The 21,726-nt window shown below is 38.9% G+C and overlaps 1 protein-coding gene across 4 annotated transcripts in view; it reads right to left on the bottom strand.

Annotated features, from left to right (window-relative positions):
* Positions 1-1,441: 1,441 nt before the first annotated feature.
* tpd52 (tumor protein D52) overlaps positions 1,442-21,726 on the bottom strand; it is a 26,820-nt gene continuing 6,535 nt past the window's right edge. The window contains exons 1-8 of one of the 4 annotated variants that reach the window (XR_001423903.1): positions 15,109-15,719; positions 10,958-11,085; positions 10,428-10,576; positions 9,745-9,846; positions 8,399-8,440; positions 7,206-7,254; positions 6,445-6,616; positions 1,442-1,454 (exon numbers count right to left, since the gene is read on the bottom strand). Coding sequence is in view for 3 of the 4 variants with exons in the window: in XM_015026676.1 (XP_014882162.1) it covers positions 6,500-6,616; positions 7,206-7,254; positions 8,399-8,440; positions 9,745-9,846; positions 10,428-10,576; positions 10,958-11,085; positions 15,109-15,232 (711 nt within the window). In the remaining variant the exon portion in view is untranslated. Of the gene's footprint in view, positions 1,455-5,066; positions 6,617-7,205; positions 7,255-8,398; positions 8,441-9,744; positions 9,847-10,427; positions 10,577-10,957; positions 11,086-15,108; positions 15,720-21,726 lie in introns of those variants that run through there. The other 3 variants (XM_015026676.1, XM_015026693.1, XM_015026685.1) reach the window with 3 other exon arrangements.

Below are 21,726 nucleotides of genomic sequence, written 5' to 3'. Positions count from 1 at the left end.
ATGAGATATTTTCTCTGGCACCTGAAAAAGACAATGTTTCTGCAAATGCCATCTTGCGATGGTCGTATTAAACATCCAATTAGGAGCTGCGGCATCTGTTTTTACACTTCGACTCGTTGTCTCGCTTCGTCTAAAAGAAATGTGGAAACTCGTAAAGCTATAAAATGCCTGCAGACCCCTCCTTTGTTTCTAATGCAACAGATAAAAATGAGGAGGCGTGGTTAAGAACGTTTTGGAAACAGAAGTTGTCTCCAGTCGTGTGTAATGATGAGTTATTTGAGTTCCTGTAATGTTGAATTTATTTGCTCATTCCCCTCTGAAATCAACATGGTGTTTCATTTACAATCAGTGGATATTTTCACTTTTTTTCAACCGTTTTCTATAAACTGGCGAGTAGATCGAGTGAAAATCCCAGCATATCAGTAGCTTCTGTAAATCTCAGAAATTTAAGCCCCTTCCAGATTGTTCTGCTTGTGCTACTTTGTCACACTTACATTTGTCAGATCATCACGCAGGTTTTAATTAAAGTAACCCAAGCTAAACAATGAGATCACTGATTGAGGAAAAATTACATCAGCAACTGCAGTTTTTGTTTTGTTTTTTTATTACTCATTACCAGAATTTCGACTTCCAATTCTTTGCTGAATTGTTTTAATTCAGCCATCCGAGAAGGGTTTTTGGCCTATTTCAAGTAAATTAAATAGGCCACTTCAAAAACTTCCTTTTTTTTTTCAAACCAACCTGTGAAATCATCCCCAGACCATCACATAACCACCACCTTGTTGGACGTAGTGGACTGTTGTCTCGTCAGTCCAAGGAATATTCTCCTAATTGTCATGAAGATGTTTTTGGAAGAGGATGATTTTTTGTAGTTGTTGTTATTATTGAATCATGAAAACATTCCTCAATTTGTCTCTCTCTGAACTGGGATTTGAAGCAAAGTGGCCCATTTCGTTGTGGATGCGGTCAAACGTGTGCTTACTTTTAATGAATTTCTCAAAGTTAAAAATGGTCTAAAATTGTTCTGGTAGTCTTTGTCACAACCCACTTACAAACAAAAAAAAAAGATTTTTAATCTCAAGGAATGTTTTGTTGCGAGGTAAAGATTGTTTTTTTTCCCCTTCCAGTTTATTTTTTCCTCTTCATATTAAAATCATCATTGGAGTCTAGATTATCGTAGGTTATTTATGATATTAAGGTTTTGTTGAAGAGCTACACCATGTAAGTGTGACAACAACAACAACAAAAAAGCTAAAACTGAATAAATATGTAAAAAGGACCGTCAGAAGATCTCTGAGCTTCACCATCTCAGACCCTCTCACACAAACACTCGCACCCGGACATGACGTCTTGCTGTCAGAGCGGTTTGTTCCCTCGCCGCCTCGCATATGTCCCTGCGGCTTTGGGTCTCACCCTGGGATGACATGGAAGCTGCTCATGTCTGGGTGGAGGAGCTCTGCTAAAGCTTGCTAGCCTTACCGTTCCTGCGACCTCCCGGGGTTCGACCCATCTGCTCAGTGCAACATTCGCGCCTCCTCCCTGTTTGTTTCCGTCGAGCACAAAAGCTCGCCGTGAGCACGAGCGTCTCAGCTCCAAACACGCGCTTTCGCCGCCGTAAAGCACATTTTCGGCGCGCGAGCTGTCGTACCTCTCGCGTTATCAGCTGCAAAGACTGACGGAGCCCAACAAGCCTCCCGCTGGCACGCTTCGTACCAGCCAGTGTGACTAATCATCATAAACACGGATAGCCGCAGAGCATCACCCTCAATCCAGGGACCGAGATGAGAGTTGAACAGAGGAGCTCTGGTTGCTTCTCTGGGTTGATGGGTTTTTGCTTCTAAGCAGCAGCATGCAGGCATGGAGAGGACCTCAGGCCTCAGCGAGGCGCAGACAGTGGCAGGGAGCTCAGTTTGGGTTTTATTACAGCAGGCTCAGGCTGTAAGGTCAGCTGGCCTTAGTCGCTGCTGTCTAATTTCTGGATTCTGTGCAACAAGTTCAAGGTTAGCAAAAGAAAGTGAGATTACTTTAAATTCAACTAAATTATTTTTTTATCAAAACAGTGGACTAACGAAATAATTTCTAAAAATAATAATAATAATTAGGCGTACATTAGGTTATTCTCTTGCCATTTCTGGCTGAGAGGTGAGGTTTTATGAGTATAGTTTTATTACTTATGGTTATATTGCTAATATTTGACATTTTTGGATGGAGTAGCTCGTCAACAAATAAGCAATTTCCTTTTGGGGATCAATAAAGTATATTGTTATTCCGATTGCCCTTCCCCTCAGCAATAGCCCTTGGTCTTTAACCTGTGAAGGGAATTTCTTCCACTAGGTTTTATTTAAGGTTGTCAGAGTAAAGGGGTGGAATACAGCACACTTCCCAGATGTTTCCTCTTCATATGCATGCATGTCTCTGACTTATTCTGCAACATAAAACACTGATCCCATAGATGTTTGTTGTGAGAAAATGTGGAAAAGTTGAACAGTTATGATTGTGTGTTCTTTATTATTGGATAGATACTATCAGAGAGGGCTGGGTTCTTATGTTTCTGTTTTTTTAAGGTGCAGCATTCTGTCATTTCTACAGAGTTAATGTGTTGATTAAACTAAAGTTTACAGAGCCTTATACTTTTACAAGGTCTGGTGTGGCTTTTAGACAATCTGTTCCTACAATTCTTGGATCTTTAAAATTAGTCTTGAATGAAGGATATTTAGGGGGAACATCTGGATTTGTATCTCTAAGCTTTAGATGATAAATAAAGCTCGTCTCCAATTCAACAGGTTTATATTGGCACTTTATCGCTTTGGAATAGAGTCATTTATCTTCTGATAAATCTGTTTTAAACCCTTGCAGGTATTGAAAGTTTAGCTTGGAATAAGTCAAATGGAGAACAGAGGATCTCGGAAGGACTGGCAGCACCACTGCTTTCATTGTGCTTTCAGATTTTGGCTGAATCTAGAATAATAAAAAAAATAAAAATAAAAAATCTTTATAAGAAAACGGTGAGTTAGAACTGATACAATTATTTTCCACCTTTTGACCTCTTAATGCTGAGCCACCTCTGCAAAAGCTGACGTTCAGATACGAGTTTGGCATCAACCCTCACTTTTACCTCAGCAGTTAGTTTAAAGAAAAGAAAAAAACTAACAAAAAAAAACATCAAAATGTATCCCAAAAAGTACATTTGGGATTTGGACCTCACACACACAAAGCCATGTTTGAACTGAATGTTCGCTTTCTGCACATTTTAAATGGTCTACGTCTCCATAACACACACACACACACACACACACACACACACACACACACACACACACACTAGCAGCCATCAGTGTCACACACTGAGTCAGTCCGGATATATTTATCAAACCAACATACAGAAATAACTGCAATATAAACCTTCTCTTTCACAAAATGTATATTCTACTGCACCTCTGACATTTCCTTATATTCTTTCCCATATTATAAAACGGATTCTATCAGTATATGAAGATTTTCCTTTTCTACATGAGAAGAATCTGACTGACTGTTAACTGTAATGTTTTTATTCCTGTGATCTCTGTGTGTAGATACTCTCTCTCTCTTGTTGTAAAGCTGTGTTTTACTTTTTTTTTCACGTTTCCTGGTGTTTGTACAGTTTAGACTTTCTGCAGAGAGACTCATTCTGCAGCATACCGTTATGACTGAATAAAGATTTTTTGGCAGCTGTTTATTAAAAACTGTACATGTGTCTTTCCCCCCCGAAACCACCCCTCTCACCCTCTCCCTGTTTTTGTGAGCTAGGCCAGGCTGGTATTAGCAAGGGAGAAACCATCGCATTAAAAAAATATGACTTCTCAGTTGTGGCTTTTTTTTTTTTTTTTTTCATATGGAGTCAGTAGGGAGTTAATGTTTGCTGCTTTGAATTTGATCTTTTATGCTTTGTGCAAGTCTGCAGACCTGGAATTTAGATCATTTCCTAGGTTTTAATTTGTTGGGGATAGCAAAAAAAAATTAATCAAATTTCATTTAAGCTTCTATTTAAAAGGTTTAATTTATAGAAACCTCTTGTCATATTAATTAGGACTGACTGTGAATCAGCAGGCGGTGTAGTCGTCTTGCAAAGCAATAAGTTCAATTCCAGCTTCCTCCACTGTCACATGTTGATATGCCCTTAACCAAGGCACTTCACACAAAACTGCTTACCAATCTGTGCAAGAATGTGGGTGAAAGTTCTAGAAATGCTCTATATAGTATAATTACCATCTGTGTATTGCAGTGGGGATTGGGTGATATTAAAAGCAATTTTAAGAATAAGAAAGTGCATTAAATTCATTGCTATATCAATTTGTAAAAAAAAAATTACTCAGTAATAGTTTTCCTTTACTTTGGTTTAACTTATAAATCATCTATTTTACATTGTACTTTAATTGTATTCACAGTTTGTTGGCCATCATTTAAGATTCTGCCAGTTGAAAGATGGAAGGAAAAAAAAAACTCAGAAATTATAATTTAAACAGAAACAGAAGGGTGAAAGTTAAAAAAGATAAATAAAATGGGCTAAATTTTAGTAAAGTTCTCATGCAGAGCTCCTTCTTCTCGGTCAGAAGCCAATTAGGATCATTGTCTCCATCAGAGGTTTTCTTTAATACAACAGTCAGCAGTGGCGAGTGTGACTTAATGCAGCAGCAGCAGCAGCAGCAGCAGCAGCCAGCCTTTGGCTCCAGGCAGTCTGGCCTGGAGCAGAAAAATAAAGCCATCAAAAGTAGGTGCCACTTCTGTGATTGGCTGCCCTCATGTGGTCATACAAGGTACTGCATCTCAATTAGGTTAATATGAGCTTCCACACTGGTTGGCGTTTCTTTTACGAGAGGCAGGTTAATTACAGGGCATTTGTGTTTCTATTAAAAAAATAAAACATTTGTGAGACATAAAAATATGACTCCACATAAAAATCCCATGTCTGACATTCAGGCTTCCTACAGATTTTCCTGTTAAAAAAACTTTTCAAGGCTCAAACATCTGGGACTTTTAGCTTTTAGCAGAACTTTATTCTGTTGGTAAATCATTACTGGAACGTGGTGGTCAATGAAAACACGAGAATCTTTATTGATAGCAATCAAAGAAAACAACACTAAACACTAGATTTCTCTGATCCACAGTCTGTACAGCTCAGCGGAATCACTCGTGCTTCATACTGACAGTGGGAGTTGATTTATATTCATGCAGTACCTCTTATCCACCAGCAGGGGAGGACTTGTACCAGTTTGATGCTGCGCCCGATAGAAAAGTTTGTCCTACCTCAAGTTTGTGCTGAAATCGGCTCCGTTGGGGTTTTATTGATCACTGTTTGAAGCCCAATAAATTAGAGTTTAATAGCTTCCAGCATATAATCGATGTAAAGCAACATGAGGCTGTAAAGCCAACTCTAACTAGAGTTTTGATATTAAAAAAAATAAATGTATTCGATAAATGCAAAAGAAATTTTTTTTGTTGTTGTTTTTTTTTTTTTACAAATCCTTGGCATCAATCAATCAAGTTCGTTTTTGTCGCAATAAAAAAAAAAAAGGGGGTGGGGGAAACACTACTGTAGGGCTGTGTACTACACAGCATGGGTAGTTTGGGTGTTGCCGCTCCCGCAGAAACAATGCACTAGTGTTCAAATATTGACTCTGGCTGGCTGTGGAGGCTACATTTATTTCTCTGTCACCTCAGGTCAAGGCTGGACCTTGACGGCGTGTTTGCTCTGAGCTGTTCTGCTGATCTTGGCCGTTTTCCTGCAGCTTTCCGAGCGCGGTGGGGGGAGGACAGGGGGGGACGGGAGGCTCTGACAGGTTTCTCCACAATGAAAGGGGGAAGGTCTGCCTGAGTCTGAAACGTGCAGTTAGTAGTCGTATTAACAACACAGTGTATCAAACCCGGAAAGCCGAGCGACCCGAGAGCAGCACAAGATACAAAAATATTAATATTCATTGCTGGGACACCATGTTATATTTCTCGGAGGGAGGGGGATAGCAGTTTGGCCCAGGAAAAAAAACTAAGCCAAAACCACCCGTGTTTAATAACAATGACTCCAACATTTAATACATTTCTAAAGTACACTACAATTGTTCTTAACTGCACAGTTTTCTACACTCGAGTGTTAATACCATAAAGAAACCAAAGTACACTGGAGCATGTTTGGCATTGAAGCTTTTCTGGTTAGAAAAAAAAAAAGAAAGGCAAAGAAATAAGGAGTGCAACAAGGAAAGGGGATTCCTCTAACGGTGAGCCTGAACGAACTAAACAAACTCAACAAGACGGTGAGAATATGTGCCTGAACCCATCCCGTGGTTTTTAGTTTCAAACAAGCTAACGACTGAGCGTGTGTGTCGGAAGAGGACAGAGGGCAAGTCGATCGCAGAGGATGCTGGGAAGGTATTTGTTTCCAATAGAGGGGAGACTGGCACACAAGAGTTAAACTGGTCAGAGGAGCGGGGTGGGGAAGAGGTCAGAGGGTGAAAGTGCGGTCTCAGTCTCATTGCATGGGTGCGTCCTGGGTGGGGGCGTCCTCAGGCTGGCTGATCAAAGACTCGGTGGTTTCCGGGACGTTGCCGTCCTGGTTGCTGGGAGGAGTGGTGGGGGTGATCTTAGTCTGAACGAGGAGGGAGAAGAAATCTGTTATTGGCTTCCATGGTGTTAAAATGATTAATGCACAAACAGTCTGCAAGTAAACAATTTGAAGAGTTTCTCAAACCTAACTGTGAACATGACCGTGCATGGAGAGATGCATAAAAATTGGAGGACGAGTTGGAAATAAGTGTGGCACAATTGTTGCTTTTCAGTTTTTTTTGTTTGTTTGTTTGTTTTATTTAAAAAAAAAGAAAACACAGCACCTTAACTATTTTTGCATAACATTTTTTGTGGAAAAACTTTATTGCTTTGATATTTTTACTCAGTGTTATACTGTGTGAATCTCATGGGCAGGTATAAAAACACTATTGTTCAATGTATTAAAAAAATTTAAAAGCAAAGATATGATCCAATTATTTTCAAAACAAATCACATCAATTGCTGCCGTTACAGTCCTTGCAGTAATAATATGGCTTATTAGAGATAAAGTAATGATGCTTATAATGCTTATTTATTGTTGATATTCAGAACATGACAAACACAATCCAATAAACATTGTAGTTTTTTTTTTTGTATCATGCAAATCCAAAATCCAGTTATCAATCCCATACCTTCAGTGTCTCGACTTTCTCTTCCAGTGTCTTGAAAGTTGGCGCGTTCCTGTGAAGTGGGAGGAAAAGACGCAACGGTGAGTTGACAAGCACAAGACAGACCTGAGCAGACCGCATTTATCCGACCTCGCCGTCCGCTCACTGCAGGGCAAACGCCAACAGTAAGCACAACGTTAGGAGGTCCAGATACCCGATACCAAATATTCACAAAGCAGCCTTTTCCTGAGGTGACCCCATTCTGTCCAGATCTGTTTCCACTGAAAAGCTGCTTGGTGTTGTTTTCCATGAAAGAAGGGAAAAAAAACACTAACTAAAAGAAAGGAAGCAGACTAAAAGGGATGAGGCAATAAAGCAGAGTGTTTGTTTTTTTTAAAGAGAAATTATATCTGGTCTGAAATGAATGCAGGAAACTTTGGGACCCTGAAGCCGAACAAAGTTTGAAATTCAGGGCGGGACGTCTGCCTACACGCAGATGAAGGCGGGTGTTTCCCCGCATCTTCAGAGGGCGCCTCGGGGTTTTATCTCCATGTTTTGGACAACATTTCTGTTTGACCTCTGCTGACCTGAAGAAACAGCAGCCTGGCTGAGGGAGATTACTCAGACTGCGGTGTTGCTGTGTGCTGATACCAGCTGATACTGTTGGGATGCTTACAGTTAACACTCACACCTCTGCCAACACAAACAGAAGATGTTTCTCTTCACTCGCAGGGTCTTCTACTCTTATTGGCCCTTTTGGTAATGATGGATAAAAAAAAAAACCTTCTGTACTGAATAAAAATACTAGAATTGACAACAAGTAATTTACTGCAGTCAGCCAATCTCTCACTGTAGACATTTGAAAAGTTTTTTTGTTGCCCAACATGTATTTTGGTAGCTAAACATATATACTGAGCGTATTCAAGTAGCCATTTTCTTACAGCATTTTCTGAACTGTAAAACTCACATAGGTCTTGAATGAAAAGCATGTTCTCTTATTGAGTGTGGACATGAAAGAGATGGGTTCTTCTGTTCATAAAATTAAAGATTGGATTAAAATATGCAACATCATAGCACTCCCATAAAAAAAAAGAAAAGAAAAATAAGCCAATAAGACTGCATCATTTTAAGATGTTGAAAAAACAAACATATGTCGCCTTTATGTTCTCTTTATGATTCGTGTGTCATCAGCATCAAGTAGTTAGGCTGCTCCTTACCTGATTGCTGGCATGCTAGCTGAATGTTGTATTGACTGTAAACTATCCGACAGCATTAAGGAGAAGAAATCTGCCGTTAGTCAAGTCGGATAAAAGCATAGCGTGCACAGACAGAACAAAGGTGAGACAGGCTTCACAAGCACAACAAAACGTAATTTATTCTGTCAAGTGCGTAAAGCCTGTAAACCCTGCTTCATCCCATTAAGATCGATTGTGTGCTATCACAGAGGATATGTGTTAATCCCCTGCATTAGGGTGAATATCTGCTCATCAAAGAGACACATATAAAACATTCACAAAGCACGGAGACAAATAAGGTGACACACACACACACACACACACACACACACACACACGCACACACACACAAAACGTCTCCGACCGCAGTGGGTTCGTTGTTCTTTACCTCACGCTCCCCCCACCCCCAACTCTAAATGGACTCTGGATCTGTAAGGCTGCATTTCTCAGCACACTGCAGCTTTGACCAGGGCTAACAATCTTGTTTGTGGGTCAATAATCCCGAGGGAAGAAGGATGACGGGGTAGAAGACGACTTAGGTCCAGAGGAAGATCAACGGGAGGTGAATCCCGCTCTGAACAAGCTGTCGTTGGGTGTTTTTAAACTGTCTTTAATCCCTGCTTAATCGTGAATAGAATGGACGGACTGATGGACAGCTGAGTGAATGGACGGATTGAGGAAAAATGGACGAATGCCAATGTCGTACTCGGCAGCTCAAACCTAAAAGACAATTAGAAATTGGTATTGGCCTGTAAAAGCTTGATTGGTGCATCGCTTAGTAAAAGTAGAGATGCACCAATCAGTGAGTCGGGGAAATTAATTTCCTTTGAGCATTTCTGATTGGTAATAAGAAGGTCGAGAAATGAAAAATATTGACTGTTTGCTCCTTTTTCGTGCCTGGACCAAAACAAAGGACTCCCATTATTCTCCATCTATGAATACATCGACCAACAACATACAGGGTTTACCCCTGAATAAAATGAAAGAGATAAAGGTTGGGAACTTGTACCTAGACGCAATAATAGCTGCAATTCCTTCACTTTCAATTGTATTTAAAGCTTTTACTGCAGCACAGTAATGGGGGGAAAAAAATAAAAATTGAATTGGCAAATTAGACCTCAGAGAAACCCACAAACCAGTTTTGACCAGAAAAAAAAAAAACTCATAAAATTGGTGCATCTTCATTGAAAATGTACAGAGAGAAAATAAAAGAAAGAAAAAGACAGAATTTTTCTTGCAATTATGCTTAAGTGGCTCTGATCATTATTAGTACAAAACGCTGGACTTTTGGAGCTCACAGGAAACCTTCCGCCTGGCATCTGACATACCTGACATCCTCGAACTTCTTGCTGATGGCCGAGCCCATGTTGGAGAAGGCCGCCGTCGCTTTCAGACTGGCCTGAGACAGAGTTTCAGACGTCCTCCGATAGCTGAAACGCAGCAGGGCGAGGACAGGAGGATATGAATGCAATAAAGAAAGACCGAGGGATCAAAGGCTGAGGAGAAAAGTCAAGGTCAGAGTAAAGCTTCGGTGTCTTTTTCATTTAAAGTAAGCCTGGGAAGAATCCCAACGCCACTCATTTCCTGCAGAATAAACCCCATCAAACAGTTTCGCAAAAGCCAGAGGCAACCTGTCGACAGCGCCGACATCTTTTTCTCCCCTCACACAGCAGGGAAGGAGTTGTGTCTCAGTAGCGCTGACAGCTAGCTGCGTTTTCAGCACGTTCAGAAACGCGGAACAATAATGAATAATTTAAATATAATAAAGCTGTTACCCGAGAGGTTTCCATTCTGTTAATAGAAAATATACTTCAAAGGCCTCTCAGAACACGCTCACAGTCATTTTATTACTATTATTTCATCAATCAAAAACTCTTTCTTGGTCAGATGAGTAGCGCATGAAAGAGAGAGAGAGAAAAAATAAATCAAACACAAAAACTCAAAAAGCCCGATAGTCATAACAAAAGTGCATCAACTTAAACCTCACAACTTGGTAGGTAAAAGTACTCACGCTGTGGAAGTGGTGACTTCCTGCCAGGTTTTGGTGATGTTCTGTTTCAGCTCGTTTAAAGGTGTGATGCCCAGTTTCCTCTTGATGTCTGCGAGCTGCTTCTCTTTAGCTGCCAACACCTGGGACAGAGTCTGGATCTCGTCTTCAACCTGACAGATTGAATACACACGCCACGCCGAGTTATGGGACACCAAGTCACCAAATTACTCAGTGCTATATGAGCACTGCTATATTAAAGTTGGCTAAAAATATATATAAGAAGAAAAAATATATATATGTTGATCCTGTTTCTGAGTAGCATTTCTAAGAGCAACAGGGCACAAAAGTGCAACAGTATTTAAATAATGAACCACTGTTGATCGAAGAAGGCAAGTTAAAGGCTTTAGAGAGAAAAATTATTTGTTAGGAGACTGAAAACAGAGCAGAATAATGTAAGAAAAGCAAAGAACTGCCACATATAAAAGTAAACAATGATGAAAGCTTTGTATCCTAACACTCTTCAGTAAGACGTCGCTCATTAATCCCCTGACCTTAGCCAGCTCCTCTTGCAGCTCCTGACGCTCTTCCTCCGTCATGACAGGAGGAAGAGGAGCTGCACCGACAGATGTCACTGCATCCTCTCCCACCTCGGCTACAGAGTCCGGCTGCTCCTGGAAATCTGGCAAGTACAAAAATGTAAAGAAACACAGATCAACCATCCTAACTTTACAAGCACGAGTCTCCTCAAAACTTCAATAAATAAAAAATAAGAAGAAAAGTAGCAAACAGATGCGAGTCTCAAAGGAAACCCTTTGCTTTTTTTCTTACTTTACAAAAGGATGTGGCCATATTTATTCCCTCTTTACACTAATAAGAACACATTATTAAAATTATAAGGCTACTATGAAAAGTAGCTGGAGTGGGCAACAGCAAACACGTCTTTAAACACGTCTTTAATCTCTTAAAAATTGTGGAATTCTAAATAAAAGGAAGTAAAATGTAAAAAAAGAGAATAGAAGAAGTCAAAACAGGAAGTTTGTGATGGAAGTCTTTTACTACAGTGAAATGAGGCACACCTATCTAAAAGCTGAAATGAGAGCCATCTATATGCGTCCAAACACTGCAATTAGGTCATTTCACTTCTCAAACTGTGACTACATCGCACTGGAGACTTTTGGTTTATACTTTTATATTGCCAAATCCGGAAATATAGGACTATTTAAATGACTAGATACACATGAAATAATAATAAAAAAAATGCTTGCTTTTAAGAAGCAACCATGTGGACATTTCTGGTGACAATAAGTCTGATGCACTCTGCACCATTCCACTCATATCTACGCAGGCTGATTCAGAGCCGCCTTGTTTCTGAAATGTGCCACAGTGTGTCTGTTGACGGACGCACCGTTCCGTGGTCGAAATGCAGAGGTGGACAAAAAAAAAAAAAAAAGCGAGGAAGTTGAAACAGGGTCATTCCAGTGCAACACTGGAATGACCCTGTGTTGCACTGGAATGCTGTTTCTAAGAGTTTCGAAACCACAAGTGCATCTAATCTGAAAGAGAAAAAGGCACCGAGGAGACATGAGGACATGCAGCGTTACGAATGAGTCTTCCCAAGGCGTCGCAGCCTGATCCTAGTGTGAACAAACAATGGCGGCTTATCGACACAGTAAACAAACAATGAGGCTAATAATAGTGTAACTTTGGACACAACCAAACTGTTTCTAACACTTGGGCAAAGATGGGTCTGAAGGTCAAGCTGCTGCAGCTTTACATATCCTACATGTTCAAATACATTTCTGCACAAAATGACTAATTTGGGCTGTGAGACTTGGAGATATTGTTGTTCAATATTCCAGTGACAATATCAGAAGTAATGAAAACATTTCTTCGATATCTCTTGAGATATATTTTTCTTCTCCTGTACAACGTGATGTTTCTGTCAGTCCCCTGTAGCACTTCTGGCACTGAAATCTGCATCTAGTGCAAACGTAAGGAGAAGTTTAAGTCCACTTAGCCGACCAATTATATTACTGGCAGGGAGAATTTAAATGCCTTTGTGTGTTCAAAAAGTCGTTTGAAATTGCAACATTGCACACAGTGTGACTGGATGAATATATTTCGCAGCTCGTCTTAAGTGAAACTCAACTCTGTTATTAACAGACTATCGTGGGTGTTAATTTACTTTAAATGTACGGAGACTCTGCATTCGCAAATACATTTTCTTCTCTTGAATGACTCAGATTGGCATCTGGACAGAACAAGACTGGACAGACCTATGAGTTATTTCAAGATGATTTGTTGCACCATTACTCACTATTTGGATATTAAATTAACAGTATAAATGATAAATTATATCCAAACTCTGAAGCCATTTCTCTGTTCCTCCGAAGCGTGACACTTGCGCTGCCCTGAAGGATCTGTCTTCTTATCGCTTCGTGTCCTCAACCCTTTTTTCAAACCAGGGTGATCCACTATGTTACATTACACTAATGAAATACACAATACAGATACTGGCCTCCTTATAAAGAAAGAACTGGTAGAGCAGGCTCTATTGCTTTAATGAAATGTGTGCCTTTGTACCAACTGAATAACTTTTAGAAACTCCACTTCTTTACAAAACACTTTCTAGGTGCAGGCTAGTGACAAAGTCTGAAAGTGAACATGGCTGTTGAAGGAGTGATTCATTCAGTGTTTGAAAAAGAGAAAGCTACTCATTTGAAGGGAATAGAAAAGTCTGAATGTAGAAGTTTAGCTCGTTACCGTAAAACTGCACATCACTCGCCTCCACAATGACCACCCCATTTTTGAGCGGATGTCAAAGCAACATAAACAATTAGAAGTTGAATGCAAAACAGGCGTGTGAGAAAGAAAACAACAGAATTTCAGGATGAAAGTTCTCACAGGTAGGCAGGTTCTCCACAAATCAGAAGAGACAATGGAGAAGTAAGAGCCAAATCTAATAAGCTCTTCCGATCTCCTCAGTTTCATCGTCCCTCACCACAACAACCAGATATGGTTTAGGTAATATATTTCTGAGATTATAAGACAGTGGATGTGAATGGAAAGTAATGTCAACATCTTGATTATTTTCTGGCTTTATAAAAAGCTTTCTCCAGCAGTACGATCCCTCATGTAAAAATGTGACATAGTTGTCTAAAATGGGACTTTTGGTTACTTTTGGATGCATTTCATCACATCAAATGATCACTTTCAAACATCTCAATATTTAATAATCCTCTCACGGAATAAACAATAAAAGAAAAATTCTAATTAGAAATGTCAATAATCCCGATCATGCCATGAATTTTGGGGGGTTTGCAAATTTAATCAATGATAATTTACCAACAGAATTTTTGTTTTGCCCCAAAACAAACAAAAAAATTGACACTCATCACTCTTACTTGAATGGCAAGTTCTTTTATCTTTCTCATTTTTAAGAAGGGCTAGTAGCAGAAATGACCCTCAGTGTCGCATCATATTTATCCCCCATGGAAACAGGATCTCAATTTCAGAAATGACCCTCGGTGTCGCATCATATTTATCCCCCATGGAAACAGGATCTCAATTTCTTGTAAACAACAAACATTTAAACAGTTCTTTTTTTATCAATTCCAAATAAAAAAAAAACTGTTGAAGTTATATTTAATAAGTAAGTATTATTTAACAAATCACCAAGTGTTACAATCATTTCGGTAACACTTTATTCGAAGGGGTGTGCATGAGACTGACATGACACTGTCATAAACATGACATAACACCTGTCATGAACATAAAGAAGTCTTTATGAATGTTTATGAATGTTGTCATGAAGTGTCATTCGGTAAATAATGACACTTTTAATGAAAAGTTGCTCTAAAAGTTGCATTGAAAGTCCATTAAGAGTGCCAACTTTGCATTAAATTATGATAATTTACAAAATCATGCAAAGTTGGCATTTTTAAAGGACTTTTAATGCAACTTTTAGAGCAACTTTGCATTAAAAGTGTCATTATTTACCGAATGACACTTCATGACAACTGTCATAAACATTCATAAAGACTTTTTTATGTTCATGACACTGTCATGCCTATGACAGTGTCATGTCAGTCTTATGCACACGCCTTCAAATAAAGTGTTACCATCATTTATTAATTTGGGATTCATTGCTCACTGGATAAGTCTCCTCAAATAAAATGCAAAAAATGCAATAGATAAATTAATGAACTGATGTTTTGTTCCAAATCTCAACAGGTTCTGGTAATGTACGTAGCTTACTGTAATCTTTTTTTTTTAAGTTTTCTTTAATTAGATTATTCAAATCTTAATCTTTCTGTCTACAAAATTGATAATTATTCTAACAAAGCGTATCAACACAACTGATGGCTACAACAGATGGATATTAAATAAAACACACAAACTGAAAGCAAAGATAAAGAAACCATGTTTTCTTTTTAGTTTTGGCATTGAAACAGCAACAAAACGGCTTGTACAGATACAGTGATAAAACTGAACAGTAAATGCAACAAACACTTTTGTCACCGCACACAATAATAAGCTTTCCCCTCCTCTTATAGTTTGTGTTCCCCAAATTCTTCCTGCCCAGTCACCCAAAGCCATGTTTGCCTTTTTTTTTTCTTTTTTTTTTTTTGTCCAGTGAACACATGCACACACACGCATACACACCCTCCACTCAGCCTCTCCCTTTCCTCCTTGTGATTACCTCTGGATCTGACAGCTGGCGAACTGGGCGGCGTGTCGCTGTAAGCTGGGGAGAGGTAGAGATAACTGGAGTTGACCCCTTGTTCAAAGTCAAACGGAGAGTGGTATTCCTCCAGAGGCTCCATATTTACAGGTTCGCCGTGCGCCGCTGTGAAAAACCACCTCCTCGACGCAACCTCTACCTAAGCAGAGCCGCCCGAGTCCTGATTGTCTGCATGTGATCCAGCCGCGTGCTGGTTGTCACTGTCTCTCCTTGCTTACGACACTCTGGACTCTTGTTCTCTTTGTGAGGAACACTTAAGCAGATTTTAGATTGGTTTAGGAGCAGCCAGAAGGACAAAAACGAAACAAAGAAGCACCACGTTCTCATTACTCATTGGTGCAGAAGGCCAAAGGATTGTAAACTCTCTGCTTCTTGCGGGACGTTAATAAGTTACCTGTCCCCTCAAGCAGCTGCTGTAGATCACACACACACACACACACACACACGCACACCCTCCCCCTCCCCACTATAATCCCAAAGGTCAGCTCTCAGTCCATCATTCAAAAATCCGTTTGTACAACCAGTTTTACCACCAGTTTTTGAAGGCGTGTTGCAGAGGTTCAACTCTCTATTCTTTCTGCCATTTCCACTCCTCACTCTCTCACTGTGAAGTGAGGAGAAAGTAGGAGAGAGTCCATTTGTGTGAGAGGGTCATGTGGTGTGTGTGTGTAGGGGCGCATTAGATGAAAAGCATAATCTGCAGTGTCCCAGATTACAGCAAAGCGATAATCCTGGGAGGCCAGTCCAACTCGGAGCAGCAGCAGTAATGCTAGTCAGCCAGAATGAGATGGGAGGATGCTGCAGGCTACAATGGCTGCTCTGGAGGTAATGGAGAGAAAGTGCTTTTTGTGTTTTAAAAAAAGGAAGAAAGAAGAAAAACAAAGCGGTACTGTGGACGTTCAGTACGTGAATTGATCTGTTCTTTCCGAGCAGCAAGGACTTTCATTAAACTGCAGGTTTCTGTTGTCACAGGGAGACATTTGAACATTTTAAAGATCGGTGGAGAAAAGTAAATAAATCATGAGTTTTATTTTTGTTTTTTTAAGAAATCCATTTCTAGATCACGTTCAAATCAGAGATAATTTTGTAATCACCTTCCTGATATTCCATTGATCTCCTTTTTGCAACAAACCTAATAAACACACCTAATGTATTTCTGCTTTGGTTTCACTGAGAGCTTCTGTGACGCCACGGCAGATGCCAGATTACGAGCCATTTATGCTGAGCCGAGAGGGAGACGCATCAGTGTTTGTTGCTGCTGCTTTGTTAAAGTTTTTAGTCATCATTAAATTTTTGCTCCAACCAACCACTAAAACAGTTTATGAAAAACTAATACCTGGATCATTTTGAAACTATATTCTTACTTTGTAATGTCTTCTGGCTCATGCACGTTGCCACACTTTTCTGAAGCTGGATCTATTTGGTCTAGTTTAGAAAAGTCAGTGCAACTAAAGGATGAGGTAAGGAGAACAGCATCCTGGTAGGTGGAAGACCTGCACCACATTTATTGAACATTGCTGTGACAACACCAATCATGGTAGTCACTTCCTCTTCTTTATTTTTCCTCTTTGTTCCCTTTACAATATTCCTACCATTTTAATGAGCTCTGGCATAACTGAAGCTACGAATACACAAGTGTGAATATTAAGGGCTGTAGTCACACATATACATGCGTTACTGTGCAAGCTCATCAACTCTGGCACACTCAATTCATGTAAGCTACACGATGAAGCCTCCACAAAACAGACACGTTTGTCAGGCCCATCCTGCTGATGCTCTGCTGGAATGAGATCTGGGAAATTTAAAGGTCGAGTCGCAAACTTGTCCACACAAGACCGTGACGCTAGTTCAACACCATTCCTTACTTGGACCACCTTTAAATAAACACCGATCCCTGCAGACTGGGAACACCCCAACACGAAGCTCTGATCCAGTCATGGCACCATCACACATCAACTCTTGTTAAACTCCCATTTTTCCTGTTTCAAACACAACCCAGCGTGGAATCTTCACTTGCTGTCGTTCACATTTGGTGCCATGACGAAGACATTTTCAGCATTATTTACCTCATCTTCTATATTGTTATGCCTGACCAGTTTAGACTTCATTTACAATCAGGTCAGTGTAGATAGGATTGTTTCATCATAATTTTTTAAATAAGAATGGTCACAGTTTTAGACTTAGAAACATGAATCACTGGTGAGATCCTTCAACAGTTCAGCTCAAACTGTTCTTCTTTTCTAAGGAGTCAGACAAGCGGGTTCACACAGGCCTGTTTGAGGAAGTGCTTTGATTAAGCAATAAACAGAGACTCTATACTGGATAAACACAAGCACTGAGGATTTTTTTTTTTTTTTAATAAACTGTAGTTAGATAGGAAAAACTCGTTGAAACAAACGTTCAATATTTTTTTTGTTTTACCTTACCACCTCATAACCAAATAATGCCCTGATGAGGAGCAACTAAAAATGTTGTCTAAAACACAATGCTTTGCAAAACTACCCCATGATTATGTTTTATTGGGATTTCATGTCATCGTATCAACACATTCAGCAGAATTGTGAAGTGGAATTTATGTTCACGTTTCAAGATGTATATAAAGGTAAAAAATAAATAAATAAATAAAAAATAGTGCATGCATCTTTGCCAAATAACTCAAACTCAGAAGACTAACTGGGGCTGGGAACTACTGATCGACATGTCAACACCGAGGCAGACTAATGTTTCTACATCCACTGTGTCTTCATCAGGGGGGATCGCTCAAGCTGAGTCACAATGACAGAAGAGCGTCTTTGCACATGAAAACGCCCAACACAGAATCTCAACTGGATTTAAGTCAGGACTTTGAGTAGGACAATTCTAACACATGAATGTGCTTCGATCTAAACCAGTCCGCTGTGGCTCCAGCTGTATTCTCAGAGCAGATGTCCTGTTGGAAAGGGAACCTCTTCTCCGGTCTAGCATCTTCTAGATTTTCTTTCAATGTTTTTCGAAATTTAGCTCCACGATCCTCTCATCAGATCAGATGTGACCAGCTTTTTTCTACCCCTGCTACAGAAAAGCATGACGCTGATGCCTTTGATTACCTAAACTTTGACAAAGTGCATTTCCAGTCAGAAAAGCCAGCTCAAGGAGGAAGTAGCTTCTCTTCAACCTTGGTGACCTGAGAGAGAGAGAGCAATACACTGCAACACCTAAACATCTAAAACCTTTAGATCTGGAGGTCAAACCCAGAGCTCAGGGACGGGTCACTTGAATTAAATGACTGAATTACATCCTCGTGCATTCAGGTTCAAGTAGAGTTCTGATAATGACCTGATTATGTGATAGCTGAATTAGCATCTGTTTTTTTCTTTAAATCAACTCCAATGAAGCGGAATGCATATTTTCAAATGATTTTTTTTCTATCTTAACTAGAAAAACAAATATTTATGAATATTTTAGCAGCTAATTGTCATAGAGATTAGGAAATCAACAAATTCACATGACGACTGTTAAAAAGTAGTAAATTTAGTGCAACTCTCAGAACCTTTAAAAGAATTACATTCAAGTCATAAATTATGCAACATTTCAAATTAATATTCACATGTTCATGACAGGGATTTGAACAGATAGGATCTTCCTAGACTGTAACAGGGAACAAACAGCCATGTTAAAGTGGTTAACGAAGCACAGCATGAGATCAATTACGCCACTATTCGAGGCATAGCCTGTCACATGATTGGCCTAAAACAAGAATCATGGGACATGAATGACTGCATGAGCTGGACCCACAGAGCTCCCATGAGATGGGCATCATGGGAAAATAATAAGGAAAGTCGTAGATGGAGCAGAGAGACTGTACATGTGTTTCTAATGCAAGTTTATAAAGGAGGATGGTTAAAAAAAAAAAACCAAAACAAACAAACAAAAAAAATCCCCCGCCACTAAACTAGAGGAAACCTCTTCGCAATAAAATGTCCAACCAAATCTTGTTCCATCCAACAAACCACGTCCAGCTATTTGATTTAGGAGTATTAAACCAGGGAAAGAACTAATACGTGCACACCTATCCATTAGACTAGACTACTAAAAATCAAGAAGTAAAATCAAATAGATTTAAAAAGCTGCTGCTCAAAGATTCTCTCCATCCAATCCGACTGATGTTGAGCTATTTTTCAAAAGGAGGAGGAGCAAACACTCCAAGCAGATGTACTGTAGATGCAGATACAATGTCATTAAGCTAAGAAAAGTAAGTAAAATTGATTTATATTGCACCTGTCACAGACATAAAAAAAAAAATCACAAAGTGCTTTACAAAAACACAAACATAAAAACAAGAATATAACAAACTGATGTAAAATGCAGCAGTCTAGCTATGAGCCTGTTGATATTTACTTGGTTTGGCTGAATACAAATGCAGACCATCTGTTAAATTTGTTTTTACTTGTGAGAATATTGGGGGGGAAAATTTTTTTTTTAAAAATCAACAATTGTCCACTACTACGAATTAGCCCATCACACAAAATCCCCCCGAAATGTATTAAAAAGATTAAGGACAAACTGTGAAAAAGCTCAAAACACATGTATTGCAATTTCATAGAAAAAAAATATTTTTAAATGATTAAGGACATTTTCAGAGTGCTAACATCTAACCAACCATCAAATGTGGAAAATAAAACATTGTTTTAAAAACAAAACTGGAATTTATCATTTACAATTGTGAATTATTGAGTGATAAAATGAATTGCAATTGCAATTTTTTAAACACGGGTTGAGACAGCAATAATGTTAAAAAACCCAAAAAACATTCAATTGAATAATTCCAACAAATAAATAAAATCAGGTAAATGTCAAGCAAAAGAAAACATTCAACTTTAGCTTTAAATGAAAGAAAGCAAATCCAATTTAACCAATTCCACAAAATGGAAACAGGAAAAGCTGCTGCAGTGTACAAAACAACTCAAGTACATATAAGAAATTACACACTACTTTGTGAAATATGACTAATTAAAGCACCTTAGCATTCTCTACTGTAATGTTAATTATAGGACATAATCTCCATCATAATTCCTGTTAGTTTTTTAAGGCAGTCAGGCACATTAAAGTGGAAAAAAAAAAGTATCCCAGTTTTGTCTTTACTTTAGAGTCTGCAGCCATGCTGAAAAAGCCACCATCCTGCATGCCAGGAAGTACAGGATAGTTGTCTTCACTCATGCAGGATAACAACGGAGGAGTGTTAAAAAAAAAAAAAAACGGGACCAGAAATTCCAGTATCTCTGTTACAAATGGTTAGGCCTAAGCAGCAAAGTCTAAGTCATCTCCTACAAGAATGTCTAAAAAAACAGAGCTTCTTCCCAAATTACACAATTAAATCTTCAGTTATTTAGAAATTATAATTTATAGGCTCCACACTGTGCTCCATTTGGCAGAGAGAGGAACTTTGGGAGTCTCTCCACAGTGTCATGTTGGCCGTCTGCGTGATTTAAGAGCTCTCGTTCAGCTGACGGCACTGCCAGGCCAAACCTCACATCTGAACGACAACTTCAGTAGAAAGGTCTAAAAACAGCAAATGAATTTCTGCTTTTGTAAATCTGGATCTATAATCAAAGACATTCTAAGTTATCTTAAAAAGCATCAAAACTTAATGCCTTTTTTTTTTTTTTACATGACAAAAGAGTGAATATGTAGGCAGGCAGTTCGGTGTTTTTTTTTTTTTAAGTCACAATTAATAAACAATAACAAACAATTTATCTACAACATATTTGATTTAATTTAACTGACCTGAAAGGGCAGTTTTCTATCTGTAATAACAAACACAGATAGACAAGACAGCAGTATTACAATACAAAGAACAGCTAAATTTACAATGCTTTCTAATTTTTTACGAATCTTTTTGTAAAGATAGAGTAAAAGCCTTAATAACGAGAAAAACTGCAGCAGTTGTTTTTCTGTGTAGGATTTATGCTATTGCAATTGCAGACTGATTTATTCTACAGCTGACCGTTTTCCACGTCTATACCAAGGATGTCAATGAATGTGAAATAGCTGCTGTAGACGTCAAACAAACACACAAAACAAGCAGGGTGATTGTGAAATTGGGCCCTAAAGGAAGCGAAACACATCAATATGAATTTAAAAGTTTGGTAGAGATTTAATAACTTCTCACATGAGGCTGCAATGATGTACTGTGAAGCCTCTAACATCAGAGTGCATTTTACAAAAAATTTGGTTCTGCTAAATTGATTTCTTTTTAAAACAAACCAGCTTTGGGGCTCTTGACTGTGAGGTACTTTCTCTGACAAATGGGAGCAGTCTAATAAAGCAAAATCTAATAAAGCAAAATTGTTGATCTGCGCTCATGATCAACCTTGTTAGTCGAGCCACTCGAAAAACAACATTGGACAGAAACCCCGACTGTCTTGTTTTTGATCCTGAATGTAAACGTCAGTGACCAAGAAAACAGAAAACATCCACACAACACAGGAGACACAGCTTAACACAACTAAAAAAAAAAAAAAAAAAAAAAAAAAAAAAAATTTTTTTTCACCTTTTTTTATTTTTGTTTGAAAAAAAACAAAAAAAATTAAGTGTTAT

This window comes from Poecilia latipinna, unplaced genomic scaffold, assembly GCF_001443285.1.
Source record: "Poecilia latipinna isolate Pla-1442-1.1 unplaced genomic scaffold, P_latipinna-1.0 Scaffold99, whole genome shotgun sequence".
NCBI lineage: Eukaryota > Metazoa > Chordata > Actinopteri > Cyprinodontiformes > Poeciliidae > Poecilia > Poecilia latipinna.
Note: the sequence above shows the minus strand (reverse complement) of the source record. Positions and strands in the feature narration are given on the sequence as shown.